The sequence below is a fragment of the Alexandromys fortis genome, unplaced genomic scaffold (assembly GCF_014885135.2).
Source record: "Alexandromys fortis isolate MF-2015 unplaced genomic scaffold, M_Fortis_MF-2015_v1.1 scaffold_229, whole genome shotgun sequence".
Classification (NCBI taxonomy): Eukaryota; Metazoa; Chordata; class Mammalia; order Rodentia; family Cricetidae; genus Alexandromys; species Alexandromys fortis.
The window spans coordinates 803,855-819,872 of record NW_026068122.1 but is presented as its reverse complement, the minus strand read 5'-3'; the positions used below and the strand labels follow the sequence as shown (position 1 = coordinate 819,872).

Here is a 16,018-nt window from a genome sequence, read left to right as displayed (position 1 = left end):
CAGGATTTTTATTAACTCCTATATAATACATTAACCCATAATTCTTATCTGTGTCAGCCATGTGATTTGGTAACTTTTATTAGCGAGGCATTCTCATCTTGCTTCCTCTGTATCTGGGTGATGACTGTAGAATAAACCTTTTCTCTTCCTAGAATTCTTCTGTTCTGGTTGCCCTGCTTTTACTTCCTGCCTGGCTACTGGCCAATTAGTATCTTATTAAAGCAATTCAAGTGACAATTCTTTACAGAGTAGAAGACCATTGTGCCAAGCAATGAATCCAAAAGAATGCTTTGTTTGTCATAAGTACTTGGATTAATTGATACTCAGTTCCTCAAAGGTAACTTTGTTGGAAATATAACTGTATATAATTTTATATTTGTTTTCCTGCAATCATTGAACATACTCTTTTTCCATTGTTACCAGCTTCTATAATAAATAATAAAAATTGCCAGGAAATATGCCAGATCAGTTCAAGCAAATGCTCCTCCATATCACTGGTTCTTCCATTGATCTTCCATATATACTGTTCAGTGGTTTCACTGACATATCTAGCAATGGAATTTTCTTTATCTCCAAAGACAGTACTTGCCAAACTTATAGATTCCTACTCCTATCAGTCCTAAAGTACTTCAAAACATACTGTTTATAAATACTGTCTTTTCTCCATTTGGGGTAAATATACCAAGTCTCCCCCTAGTCTCCAATTGAACATAAATTGAATCTCATTTTGTCATCATTATCTATTATTTCTCTCTCTCTCTCTTAATTTCATCATCTTTCTGAAATATGCTGTTATTTTCTCTACTGTATCTTACAAAAAGACAGTCATTAAATGTATTCCATTTACTATAATAGTTGTAACATGCTCATTTGTGATATACATTATTGAACTAGCTATGCATACCACTTTATTCAACATCTTGCAATTCAGTATTTGGTATTCCTGAGAGGCTAAATCTTGTTTGAAGTTTTTACTGTTCCTCACTCCTGGTACCTTGTTACAGTCTGTTTCAAATGATTTGTTAGTTTAGAATTAAAATTGTGTTATATTGTCAACCTAAAAGAGATACATTCTCCAGGAATATTTTGTACTTTTTTCACAATGCATGAAACAAAGTGATTTACTAAACTTGAGTCACATCAGATCCATCCAAAGACCCAAACTTTATGAGAAAGTCCCAAACTCAGCTGATATCCATAAGAGTCAAAAGCTCACTAATACAATAAGAATACATTTATGAGCTTGCCAAATAGTCTGATCCATCTTGCTCAAACAGTGTCTACAACTTTCAAATAATAGTCCTGATGTCCTGATGATCACACATTTAAATTATCTCTGTATTGTACAGTTTTGTTATTTATAGGTGGGTGGGAGCGGTGGGAGATGCTTTTGGGAGCTATGACACTCTGTGAAATCTCAGCCACAAATCTAAAAATTATGGATAAAATATAGTTTGACACGATCAGGGTAGACAGAGGAAGTGCCTCTTTTTAGGCAAAGTCTGAGAAAGTGTGTAAGAATTATAGTTATGAGAACAAAAACATAGAGAAATAAAGATAAATATTTTAGCATTGAGAAACAATAGTGTCTACAATATATAAAGTTTCTGCAATATATAAAGGAGAGATAAAATTGTATATTATTATGATATACATATATTATCATGATATATGTCACAAAGGATGTGTGATATTAGCACAATGTCAAATACATGGAAAGTCAGTTATATGTCAATTTGTTTATTATTCTTTGCTGTGGCAGACAGACACCTGCTAATAATGAGAAAAGTATAATCAGATAGACAATGTACCTACCTTCTCATAACTAGTAAAGTATAATCAGAAAATTATATGATGATTCAGAAGAACAAAAGATTTCAATTTTATGATTTGGGTAGAAAGTACACATTAACTATATAATGATCTAAATTAATTGTCAGAACTATATAAATATTCTATAAATACTACATAGTCTGCTTGAAAATTGAGAGTTCATACAATCAAAATAATAAATGTTTTTTATATAAGAGACAAAATAGCCACAGGTTCCTATGATTTATTTATGCCAACTTCCCTTGATCATCCATGTACATGTATTTTGACATTTTTTTCTTAGAATATATAGAGAAATAGAAATGTTATGTTTTTTGGACATTACAAAGGGTCATTTATCCTCTGATCCCTTCATATTTTTCGCTAAATTATTTCTCTTTAGACATGGTTTTCTTGATGATTTATTCCTCCGAATAAAGCTTTGTTATTTTAGTATATTCATTGGGTTATTTTATAGTCCTAAATTGGATTCCTTCCCTGGACAGGCTTTACACTTTTTTACATTACATGAATCAACGTGATTTACAAAACTGGAATCAGTTAAGATCTCTACAATGACCCAACCTAGTAAAATAGTAGCCCACTCAGCTGCTAGCACAGGGACCCCAAAATAATAAAGCTTTATTCTTCTGAATAATCTCAGATCCCAAATACTCTTTATAAATGGAACTGCTAAGATTTTTAAAGAAAGTAATAGTGTCTTCCTCAAGAAATTATGTCAAATAAAGCAACATGTTTTCATTTAGTTCAGGAATAGATAGTTCATCCATAATTAGATGCCCCCTTGTTGGAGATTTACCATTATACCATATTTGAAGCAGTTCATAATATTGTTTATGGCCCTGTACATACCAAACTGCAGTAGAATGTGCAAACAATTCCTGTTGCAAACACGGAGCCCCAGAGATCAAACCCAGTTACTACAAAAGAAGAAAAAACATTAAAGCAACTGTCTCTGTGAAAAGTAAAACAACAAACTTGACCTCCTCTGATTCTTTAGCTCAGTCCTTCGTTTGGCTTTGCTGTTACTTCTTAACCATGTCTACTGAAAAGCCAGAAGCCACCTATACTGATTTCAAAGCTTTTATTCTGTCATTTATCTGTAAAGCAATATTCATAATATCGCATGGAGGAAAAGCATGAATTTCAAGTTTTCTGCCAATTTTTAATATTAAATGTATACTGATATACTTCTAGGCAATACAGAAAATAGTCTTGAAGCTAAGTTTTTGAGGAACTAGTTCTTCCCAATGTAAATACACAGCGTAATTAATTTGACTAACAAGTTCTTTCAATATAGGAGATGTTACTGAGAAAACAAAATTCTGTTTTTGTTATTTTTTATTTTTATTTATTGTTATTTTCAGGATTCTATAATCTTGAAAGGATCAACTATACATCTCAATGTAATTATAAACACCTTTTACTCTTGTGGTCCGATTTTCTATTTTATGAAGTGGTCTTCAACACTAATGACCTTACTTACTACTTAGTACTTATGAATGTACAATACCAAAACTACCATCATTTCGAAGATTGGAATACAAAGCTAAAACACCCAAATAAACAACATGCAATTGAACTGTCTGTTTATAATCAAGCAATTTTGTAAAGCAAAATGTAGTAAATAATAGTTTCTATTATTTTCCATTTTCAGGACATTTTTAGAGCTTCACACATGTGACTGCTACAATCATTTCAAGCCCACTAACTACGAGGATCTCTCTCCCATAAGGTATCAAATATATGTATTTCTTCAAAGCTGAGAACTCATAAATCTTGAGATGACATATATCAATAACTCACCTTGATTGAGAGCCAGAGCAGGGGCATACACCACAACTCCAGTGTAGAGAATCTGGTGGAGACGCCGGAAGAGAGAGAAAGTGCCATGAGACATAAGCCTGCCTAGAAAGTTCTTTATTGATCTTAGTCTGAATAACTTACTTCCTTCAGCTTGTTCACCAAACATTTCATTCTCACATACTCCTATTTTAAGGTGGCTTACTCTCTATTTGTAGAGGGAATTTACCTACAAGATTAATAAAAAAAATGGTTGGGCCTTAAAGGTTCCTTCTAATTTTAATGTGTTATATTTATGTTTGGCATTTTCCAAAAGATAAACAGCAACCCCATGAAGGGCTGAGGGGATGACTTTCTCAGGCAAGAGGACTGGGTTTGGGTCTGCAAAATCCACACAAATAATTCTAGGCTTGGCAGCTTCCCTGTAATTCCAGCTGCAGAAGGTAGAAGGATCGTTGGAGCAAATTGGTTAGTGAGTCTGGGATTGATTAATAGACGCTGCCTTAAAGAATAACATAAAAAAGCAATCCAGGAAGATACCTAACATCAGTTTTGGTCCTATACACAAACACCTGTGCACTTGTACACATGCGAATGTGCGCATACACACATATGCACGGGGCACATACAAACACACAAAAACAGGAAATTAAAATAACTTTTAGTTTAAAGCTTGAAAGCAATTTTAAAAATGGATTCAAAACTCCCTCTCCTAGCTCCCTTCATGCACATAAACAATGTGCTCTCTGCTGGCCTCATGAGAAACTTTACTAAAGAATAAAGCTCATTTCAGCAATTTGCTACAAAACCAAAACAAATAGAAAACCTGAGCTTAAAATAGAGATGGGAAAGCTTCTGAGAAGTAACTATATAAGGAAAACTGATATTGAAGATATCCTCCATTAGCAGAACTTGCTCTAATTCACATAATTGCAATTGTTTCACTGGTGGAAATTAGCCAACTTCAATTTTATTTTAAACTGAATTTCATTATCTAAACCATGTGACTATGCATCCCATGTGAATGCCATGGTTTTAAAATGCAAATGTGGGCTATTAAAGAAGTATCGCTTTTTCACTAATTGCTTATTCAGTGTCAAATGGTCAACCCTGAAAACACACATACAAGGAACATTGTATGGACTGGAAGGGTCGTATTTATGAATGCATGTGTATATACATGTGTATATATGCATGCAATAACATTTAGTGAAAAAAGGGGGCCATGAATTTGAAGGAGAGTAGGGTGGGTTATATGGAATTGTTTGGAGGGAAGAAAAGGAAGGGAGAAATGTATTTAAATTAAAATCTAAAAAAAAAATAAACACTGATTAGTATAGAAGCCTTATAGTGTGTGTTCTGATGCACTCACTATTTCATTAAATATTGCTAACAGCTGGAAAGGAAATATTATTTGCCTCTATTTTAGATAAACACCCTTCAGGCAGAGTCAGGTTTTAAGAGGGCAGGAAGTTATCTTGTAGCATAGAGTACTTGGAGGGTAGCAGGAATCAGTGTTTGGGTGCACAAATGAGCTTGGGCAGCTTAAAGAATCCTAAAGCCCATGTGGGAAAAGAATCCAAAAGAAGGAAGTAGGTATATGAATGAAAATTATTATTGTAGAGCAATTAGTCTTTTTGACTCAGTTTACCAGTTTAGAAACCCAAGCCAAGTATAGTCACACATAACTGATCCTAGTACTTGAGATACAGAGGCAGGAGAATTTGCAGCCTGGTTATATTGGGAGATCTTGTCTCCAAACAGAATAGTGACAAAATAACTTATGAGGCTATCCCATAATAAAATCTTTAAAAAGTAGAAAGGATGAAATAAATTTGAAGAAATTTTTTCTCTGTGGTTTCTGACACAATTTGGTTTTAATTATATATATACATATATATACATTTATGATATATACACAATTTTATGTATATGTGTATATATGTATGTTTTGTATGTGTGTTTACCTTTGAGACAAGGTCTCTCACACACAATTAGTATGCATATGGGCATATATGTATGTTTTGTTTGTGTGTTTACTTTTGAGACAATGTCTCTCCCATAGCCCTGGTTAACATCACTATGTAAACCAGAGTGTCCATGAACTCAGGGAACTCCACTTGCATCTGCCTCACCATGTTGAGATTAAAAAGCCTGGTTTACCATGCCCAGTTAACATTTTCTTAGTTGTTAGCCCAGAAAGAGGACTCTATGCTGAGTGGATTCGTCTACAGATAATTATATATCTTAAAAGTGCTATCTTTAGAAGATAAGAGAAACTCTTAGTATCAAAGCTGCCATTTAATTGAGAGCACCCCCCCAATAAACATAACTAAACTATTTCTTGTCACCCTCAGTTCCCAAACCTGTCACAGCCCTTCTTACCGTCTGCACAATGTAGATGACCGTTGCTGCATAGCGAACTGTCTTGTTGAATCGTAACTGTAAGTACTGAAAAACAGAGAAAGGCATACAGTTCTAAGCAAGAGATGTGTCTTAGTTTTCCATGCTGTGAAGAGACACCGTGACCATAGGAAATATTTAACTGGGGCTCGCTTACAGTTTCAGAGGTTTAATCCATTATCATCATGGCAAGGAGCATGGTGGTATGCAGACAAACATGGTGTTGGAGAGGTAGCTGAGAGTTCTAGATCCTGATCCTCAGGCAGCAGGAAGAGAGAGCCACTAAGCCTGGCTTGGGTTGTTGAAACCTCGAAACCCAAACCCAGTTACACACTTCTTCTACCAAAATCATATCTTTTAAGCCTTCAGAAGTAGTTGCAGTCTCTGATGACTAGGCATTCAGACAGATAAGCCTGTGGGAGCCATTCTTATTCAAAACACAAGCAGCAAACATTCTTTTTTTTATTTTCTTGGTATTCCTCCGAATATAGGTTTGGGTTTATGTTGCCATTTTATGGTATGTATCCTTGGAAGCAGCAGGAGGGGGAAAGCATAGATTGCTGAAAGTCAAACATATATTAAAATACAGTTTTCACAATCGTCATGAGAGGCAATTGAGATGCTTGTATCAAAATTTAGGTTGTATCATTTTTTATTCAGAGGTCTTCCTGTTTGATACCCTCCCCCTTCGTGGAAATTTATCCTTTACTTCCCTTCTGCCTACAATTTAGCTCTATTCTTTGTTTCTTCTTTTCTGGAATAATTCTGTTACACTCTCATTGGTCACTGTAAAAGTAAGGCTTGTAGTATTCTTTTAGTTCATGCCCCCCCCACACACACACACATTGTATCTCTTAAGACAGTTCTGATCATACCACTCTAAAAATATCCAGTGATTCTCTATTGGTGACAAAATTATGTTGGTCTAGTTGGGTCTGCACTGCTGCCTGGCCACACCTGTCTATCTTATGTTATACCTGTACCTTCATATTATTTATTCTCCATATTAAACTATATTCATTGCTAAACTGGTAATTATTTTTTTACATTTTTAATATTTTAAATATTACTTTCTTCTTCAATTTTTATCCTCTAGTCCCTTCCAGCTACTCTCCTTCAAATCCTTTTTATGTTCCCATCAAGTTGATAGCCTCTTTTTCTTTGACTATTATTATTACAAACATATGTGCATGTATGTGCATATGTCTCTGTATGTACAAATATCATCAAGTAATCTGTTGAATCTTTTGTTGTTGTTTGTGCATATGTTTTCAGAGATGATCATTCGATACTTAACATCCAATAAGGAGACAGTTTCTACTCAACTGCAACACCTATGAACCACAAGAATTATCATCATGACAAGATATTTGTAAAGGTGGTAACCAACAGCTCTTTGGTTTCTTTTTCTACTTTCCTATATTAATCAAAAATGAAAGAGACATTCTGCTCAAATTTAGTTTGAAACTTGTTTCCAACTCTTTTAGTTATCTCTCAGGAAGATTACTCCAATTGGCATCCCTATTTTTATGCATATGCTGTCTTCTGAGCTCTGTAGCTCAGATACACTGAATATTTTTAAGGCCATCAGTCTGTCTGGTTATGTATGGGTATGAGTGGCTTAAAATAGTGGGAATTTATAATCTTTTATTTCTGAAGATCAATAATTCAAAATGAATCCCCCCCAGGACCAATCACTGTTATGGTGCCACATTTCCACAGAGATGCCTAACAATAAATCCACTTTGAGCTTCTCTGAACTCTTGTTGTCTGTTGGCCATCTTTTGCTTCTCGCTCCATCACCCTGGAGTCTTGTGTCTCTTTCTATGGCCTAAGACTCTTTTCTCATGCTTGATGCAATATAATTCTACAGCTGATCATATTTTCTCTCCCTTTCAATATATTTTTCACTCACCTATTGGTTGTCTTTGTTGGATATATAAGCTTTTAAAATTCATTTTACATACCAACCACAGTTCCCCATTCTCCCCTCCAACTCACTCCCATCTACTCCTCCAAAAGGATAAGGAATCCCATGAGGAGTCAACAATGCCTGATACATTCAGTTGAGGAAGGACCAAGTCCCCCACCAACTCCATGCATCAGGACTGAGCAAGGAAAGAGACATATCAATATAATCTTGCATCCTCTTCAGATCTCATGACCCACACCCAATTCATGAAAGGAACCTGATACCTATACCACACTTTCAAATATAGACACTCACTGTATCTCTTTTGATACTGTTTTAAAAATACCTTTCCTTTATATTTTGGTGATAGAGTCCTAGTTTGCCCAATTGCTTCAGAAGTCAAAACCCTAAAATCATTATTGGCATTCATCTAGAATATGTCCCTAAACATAAACCACATAAAACATTCCATTCCTCATTTAAATAGCATATTGACCTATCTACAAAGATTAAAAGCTAATTCCTCCATAGGTTGGATGAAAATCCTCATAATATATGGTTAGACTGTATAGGATATTAAATATCCATTTAAGGTAATTAGTTTATAATATCACTTTTGCTAAAGTAATATTCCATAATATTTAAATATACTACTATCAAAATAATTCTACAGATTCTAATACACAGGAAAAACTATCATAAGTGTTGAGATATCACTGTTCAAGACATTGTAACATCTGTACTTTTTTATGAAAACTTAGGAGTAAGAAGCTTAAGGGTCATCTAGTATAAAAAACCTGGCTATAATGATAGAATATGGAACATACTTTTAAAAATTTAAGAGTAAATAATAGGCTGTGCTTATTTTAAGCATAGAAAAAGAAAAAGAAAAAAGTTAAAGTGAAGATACCATGAAAAGTCTATTTATAAACCATCAAATTGGAGATAATGAAAACGTATGTTATTGATTGAGCTAATTCTAATTTATAACATAAGAGCAAAAATAAATTCTATGCTTTCCATGAGATGGTAATAAAGTTTACAGATGCAGAGTTTCATCTTGAAATCCCACTGTGTATCAAAGCATCCAACTCACTGGCTATTAAAATATACATATGTATTTCTATATTGTACCATATTGAAAAAGAGACCCAATCCAGTCTATGGGGCATTTTGTTGACTAATGATTGATGAGGGAGAAACTAGACCCCTAGAGATAGTGCAACCCTTGGAAATGTGATCCTGGGTTGAATAAGAAAGCAGCCTTCGAAAGTCTTTTAACTAGAATGTCTTCATGGTCTCTGCTTCAGTTCCTACCTCAGGTTCCTGCCTGGAGTTCCTGCTTGAGTTTCCTTCTATGATGAATTGTGACGCAAGATGAAATGAACACTTCCTTCCCAAGTTGCTTTTGGCCAGTGTTTTATTACAGCAACTGAAAGCAAACTAGAATACCCATCCAAAAAGTGATGGGTTCAAAACTCAAAAATAACTATCCTTCATCACTCTGAGGATAATGGCTATTCCTCTATTCTTTCTCCAGGTTCCCATGTAGCTCTAGTCAAGTGGAAGATCGGTGGCTTGAGGTATTAGATGGCCTACACTACATACATATCTGGACATGGGAAGTCAGTTAGCTTACCCCTGTTCTTTTTTAGTCCAATCATGTTACAGAGTTAGCCCAGCAATTTCAGCTTGCTTGCTTGCATAGCAATATCATGGCAGTATTCCCAGGAGCAAAACACAGAAAATGTAACTTTCATGAGATCTAAAATCCAAACTCACTAATTGTTTGAAATTTTTAATCATCCCTGACGGACTATGGCCAGTTTGATAGTGGTGGGCATGACTCTGGCAGACCTTCTTCTTCTCCCCAATTCCCTTTGCCTTGATAAATTCGAATTTGCCTATAATTCGGGTTCTTAGAGAAGCTAAATAAGAAGGAGAACCCAAAGAAAAACATATAGGCATCCTCCTGAATATTAACCTTTATCAGGCGATGAAAGGAGACAGAGACCCACATTGGAGCACCGGACTGAAATCTCAAGGTCCAAATCAGGAGCAGAAGGAGAGAGAGCACGAGCAAGGAACTCAGGACCGCGAGGGGTGCACCCACACACTGAGTCAATGGGGATGTTCTATCGGGAACTCACCAAGGCCAGCTGGCCTGGGTCTGAAAAAGCCTGGGTTAAAACAGGTCTCACTGAACATAGCGGACAATGAGGACTACTGAGACCTCAAGAACAATGGCAATGGGTTTTTGATCCTACTGCACGTATTGGCTTTGTGGGAGCCTAGGCAGTTTGGATGCTCACCTTACTAGACCTGGATGGAGGTGGGTGGTCCTTGGACTTCCCACAGGGCAGGGAACCCTGATTGTTCTTTGGGCTGACGAGGGAGGGGGACTGGGTGGGGGAAGGGGGAGGGAAAGGGGAGGCGGAGGTGGGGAAGAGACAGAAATCTTTAATAAATTAAAAAATAAATAAATAAATAAATAAAATACTTAAAAAAAAAGAAAACCTTAATTGTACCTACAAAAAATGTAAACTGGAAAAATATTGGGTGTTTTAATTAAAATAAATTAAGTTTAAAAAAAAACTTTTAGATTACATTTCTTAAGCTAATCCCCAAGGTCCTTTCTCTTATTTAGCCACTTCCTCCTTCTGAGTCTAACTACCAAGGTCCAGCTAACAAAGTGTTAAAGTTCATCAATGAAAGGCTCTAAAGAAGGATGCTTAAAAGAAATCCCACACCAGCTCAGAATAGAGAAATAGACGGTTATTTATTTAGGGGTAGACTCACAAATCAGAATCCTCTGCTAGTGCGGAGATCAGAAATCCCACAGCGAGTAACTACTGGTTGTAGGACTTTCTACAGCAAGGCTCCCTTTGGCTCACCTAATTAACATGCCCAATTAAAATTAAACACCTCATCCAAACATGGGGTTTCCACTTGTACCTTTATAAACTACAATTTTCTTTTGTGTCATCTCTGTCTTTCCAGAGGCAGTCGTTTGTCCTCTGTGACAAATACCCCCTTGTCCTTTCCCTGGCTCCCTTTTTTTCTCCATCTTCTTCTATATCTTGTGTTTGTCTCTTATTCCCTGCCCTATGTTCCTCTGAAACAAATAAATCTCCTTTGTGCTGAGAACTTGGTCTTAGGTGTCCTGAGCTTCCTTTCAGTTAAAGCAAATGACAAAGCAGACTGATGTTCAAGGAGTGTAATGTAGTGTCCACTTATTTTAGTCTTTCATACCTGAAAAAAATTCTTAAAGTAATATATTTTACTGTATAATGGGATATAAACAAAGACATCCCAAATACCACAGTGTTAAAAGTAGGGGACAATGAAAAAAATTAAGAATGTTAATATAGCATTCTAGTCCAAATATATATAAGAAAAATTCCACATAAAATCTCATCCATCTCATCCACTGTAGAAATCCTTCAAGACAGAAGTTATTACAATACAATATGAAGTACTTAAGAAATTTTCCAGTCATGCAGCTAGTATGTGGCAGAACCAGCATTCAAAGCCAAGTAGGCTTATATTCGAGTTCGCGGTATTACCTCTAGGACATACCGCCAATTCTTGTGAAGCATGGACCAATCCCAAAATGACCTCATGGGTATTTTAATAATCTTCATGTTCTCCTGTACAAGGGTTTTAAAGCATCCTAGACTAACTTTTAAAACAGGTTTGTATCTAAATTTAACATGGAAATTTGAAAGGAGTCTTAAATCTCTTCAGTTCTGTGTTTGTAGTTTGTTTAATTGCTTTTGCAATATCTCATCTCATCACTTTACCAAAATTAGTGACAAGTTACAAGGACTGAAGACAGGTGGCACCATGTGAACACACTGTTCAAACATTTTAAAGTAAACGCAGAACCCTCGATAATCTAACTCTGTGTTTCCATGGCCACATATACTCAAATTTGGCTCCAAAACAAGTTATCCCTTATTCCTTGAGGTCAGTGCTGTGATTTTTGTGCCAACAAAGACTGGATGTGTTAATACAGGTAAAATACTTCCAATAGTACTTAGCTCACACTAAATACTCTACATACAATCCTGTGTTATGTTTTATGTATTTATTGTTTGTCTCCTTCGCATGAAATTGGCCCCATGAGGGCAGGCAACTTGTTTAACGCATGTCCTCAAACCTTGAAAGGTGTACACAAGATGAGTAAATGTTTTATGAGTATTTCTGGAATGAATGGCTGATCATAGCACATATTCCAAGAAGAAACACAGACATAAGAGTTGAGAATGTCAAAAATATTTCTAGAACAAAACTAGAAAACTCCAGCTACATCTTCTTTAGTCAAATGTTCACATATGGATGGGAAAATTCATTCTCAAATACACATTAGTATTTAATGGCATGTGTGCACAGTTTTAGAGCTAATCATAAATTTAACTATTATCTCTTGAATTTGTGACTCATACTGTGCCTGTTGAATTGTCCAACTATTATTAATTTCTCAGCATCAGGATAATTAATGTTGAACATTAGGATATGATGGATTCTCTGTATGTCTTAAGACCTTCTTTAAAGTATTCATTTGCCTAAATGGCTTTGGAAGGCTAAAGAAACTCTTTACGATAATTTATCTCACTGATTTTTAAACAAGTTTTTTTATAAGTCTTCTGTTGTAACTTTCAAAGTTTTCATTGGCAATGAAATTCTATGTTTTGGTTGTTGTTTTTTCACACAAAACTGCTTTTTTATTAACCTTAAATACTGGTTATTTTCAATTAATTATTTCAATATAATTTTCAATATATTCAAAATTCAGTTTTGAATATGTTGATTTTTTTGAGCATTGCTTCAAAACCAAAATTCCATCATCTTATTTCCCACTCATTAAAATGATTTACATATTTTTATCATTAAGGAATTCCTTCCTACAAAATTATTTCTAATTGATTCTTAAAACTGAAGTGCAGTAATAATTGCCATTAGAGATCTACTGTTTGATAGACAGCCCATAAAAAAGAACATATAAAAATTAGCTTCTCAGTAGACTTTTGTCTAGTATTAAAAAATACCTAACTTACCCATCTAGATCTCAGTTTTCTCAGCTGACAAATTGTAATGCTAATAGCATTGTTCTCTTTGCCTTTCAGGACAATCAAGCTAATGATACTAAAGATAATGTCTCTTTATTACCTCTCACTAACTAAATATAAGTATTATAAATATAAGTATTTCTCACTTTTTCAGAACATATTTTATATATTGGTTCTCATTAAATCATGGAAATAACCAGTGAGAGTAACATTATTAGCTGTCTTCTACATAGTGTCAAAACAGTACCCTCACCCATAGTACATATTATTTTTTTTTAGTAATGTGAAGTTGCCTTGAAAATATCTTGATGTCAAGATGATATGCACTAATGAAACAACAAAAAGTTAAGGAAAAGAAAGACCCTTCGAGTGGAAGTGGCATCTCCAAAGGTACTGGAAGGGCATGAAATGGTCTCTTACCTCATAGGTGCTTGTGATTCCAGATCTGTAGAACACGGGAAGAAAGAGTTCAGATGTGAAGAGGACCACAAATGCGTATGAAATGACGAAAAGGAGGAAGGATGCCCCAAAGCGGTAGACTTCAGCAGGAGTCCCCAGGACAGTGACAGCTGACATGAAGCTGGCTGTCAGAGACAAAGCTACTGGGCCAAAGCTCATTTGCCTCCCGCCGACCAAGAATTCCCGAGATGTTGCTTTTTTTCTCTCCTTTATGGCAAAAAACACACCAATTCCAGAGGAAATGACAAAGAGGCCTGCAAACACAACATAATCCCAAGCTTCAAAGTTCTTCACCTCCATGTCTGGAAGCAGAAGACGATAGTCTCTTGCAAGCAGGTTTCAGGGAGATGATTCCAACAGCAGATAGAGCTCTCTTGAGAGGGAAGAATGTGATTCTCTGAAGGGTTTAAGGCTCATCGACACTTGTGTAAATTTTCAGATACCAAATTGTCCTCAAAGTTCTCGAAAGTTGACTGTAAAAAATAATCGGTGGTGGCACTGGTACCAGAGGGAAAATGAGAACTACAAAGGTGACTGATCACAAGCTGGCTGCTGCTACCCTCCAGCAACATATGCCAAAGAAGGACTTCAGATGTGTTCTCAAGTTAATAGCTGGGGGTAGAGGGAGTTGGTTTGCGAGCTAGCATGCTTTTTTATCTCCAAGATATTTTCAAATAAAAGTTAAATATTATTAGGGAACAGGGAAGTGATAAAATGTGACTACTTCAGCATTTCTTGTTCCTGAAGTGGAATCTGAAAACGCAAACGCCACTGCCTATGGCATCTGCCTCCTGACTAAGGCAGTGTGGAGTGTTCATACCTTTAACTGCCTGCGCAGTGCGGTGGAGGGTAAAGAGCAAAAACTAGCAATCCAGAGACCTTTGCTCACGTCGTGGCTCAATCACAACTGAGTTACTGTTAACAAAGCATTTCATCTCCCTGGGCTTTCCCTGGAATACTGGGAAATACAAGGTCCCTGATACCTTGAATCTCAAACTTCCTGACCTTGGCACTTATAATGGAAAATGTCTAAACATAATCCCTTAATTTTATTTAGATAAATTAGATAAAAACATTTCTCACTTGATTCTCAGAGTCAAAAAATAAATTTACCAGTAACTGATAAGTTGCTAGCCCATAATTTTCTCCATCACTCCTCCATTTTCACTTGTTTTCTATACTTGTATCCAAAGGCTAAGTTAGAGTTAGGAGCAAGAGAGGATAAGAAAGATGGAGTAGGAGATTCCTGGCTCTACTCTGTGTAGTCTCACGAGCAATTAGAAGCATCTCTAGGAGGACATTTGTGAGAGATTCTCTGTTTGGTCACACGTCTTTTCTGCACCCATCCCTACAAAGCCTTTCTGATACACAAGATCTAATTCTGTCTCCTCAGCTTTGTAGCCTCCCTGACCCCTCTGGTTCAATTCTCTGGAACTCCCTTAGTTCTTGCTTAGTTCATTAGAAGATATGATATTTTCTAATCTATTTTCAGCAATTTCTGCCCACCCCAGTCTGATTGTGTGTGCCAAGAAGTCTGATGCTACAAATGACTGTCTTCCTAGAGATTGAATCCTTTAACTACAAGCCATTATAGAAAGTAGTCAAAGACCAAAAGGTAAAATTTTAAATTATCTATGATGTTCAAAGACACCTTCTATCAAACAGAAGAAACTCTTTTTGCTTGGTTTGTTAGCTGGTTTTTTGAGACAGAGTTTCTCTGAGTAGCCCTGACTGTCCTGGAATTTACTTTGTTGACCAGGTTGGACTCGAACTTGGAGATCCACCTGCCTCTTCCTCTCATGATCTGGGATTAAAGTCATGTACCACTACCATTGGGCCAGAAGAAACTCTCAATTTTGCTTTTGGATGACTAAGCAAGTCTTTATTATTGATTATGATTATTAGTTCCAGGTAGGAACTGGTATTCTCATTTCCTAATTCTCTTTCGGAACCTCTGTTAGATATGAGAATATTATGACAGCAGTTACAAGAAATATGAAGACCTCTTAACCCACATTAGCCTCTTTGGGTTCAATTATTTTAACTTTTCCATCTATTTGTATGGTTGATGGCATTGTTATAAACGGGACACCGTGGCACAGCCATATCTGATGGGAACAGCAAAAGTTCTGAAACCAGCACAGCTGCTTGGCAAAGATCCCATAAAACTGAGTCACATATTAGCCATCATGCAAGTTTTGTTTTTGATCTCCACGTGATACGTGGTAGGAGGGTTTTTAATATTTATACAACTTGGGTATATTGAACTGATAGAAAATTTCTTAAGGATCATGGACGCTTTCTCCTGGGAGAACTGCTTCTAAGCTTCCCCGGGGAAAATCCGGAGCATACTCCTCCTGCTTTTAAGGAGATGTCTTTATCTACTTGGAAGTCTCATGCCTTGGAAGTTGTGACATACACAAAGAAACCGGAGACCTCTTTATGAGGCTCTGAGATATTCTTAAAAGCATCTTCCCCTACACTTACTCAGGAACAAGATAATCAATACAAAGTAAATTTTAAAAGGTCAGCACTG

At 36.0% G+C, this 16,018-nt stretch overlaps 1 protein-coding gene across 1 annotated transcript in view; it reads right to left on the bottom strand.

Moving 5' to 3' along the window:
• Nucleotides 1-13,782, bottom strand: part of Slc5a12 (solute carrier family 5 member 12) — a 42,927-nt gene extending 29,145 nt beyond the window's left edge. Inside the window, exons 1-4 of the mRNA XM_050125405.1 lie at nt 13,444-13,782; nt 6,022-6,087; nt 3,640-3,691; nt 2,686-2,753 (exon numbers count right to left, since the gene is read on the bottom strand). Coding sequence (XP_049981362.1) covers nt 2,686-2,753; nt 3,640-3,691; nt 6,022-6,087; nt 13,444-13,782 — 525 coding nt within the window. The remainder of the gene's footprint in view (nt 1-2,685; nt 2,754-3,639; nt 3,692-6,021; nt 6,088-13,443) is intronic.
• Between the last annotated feature and the right edge of the window lie 2,236 nt (nt 13,783-16,018).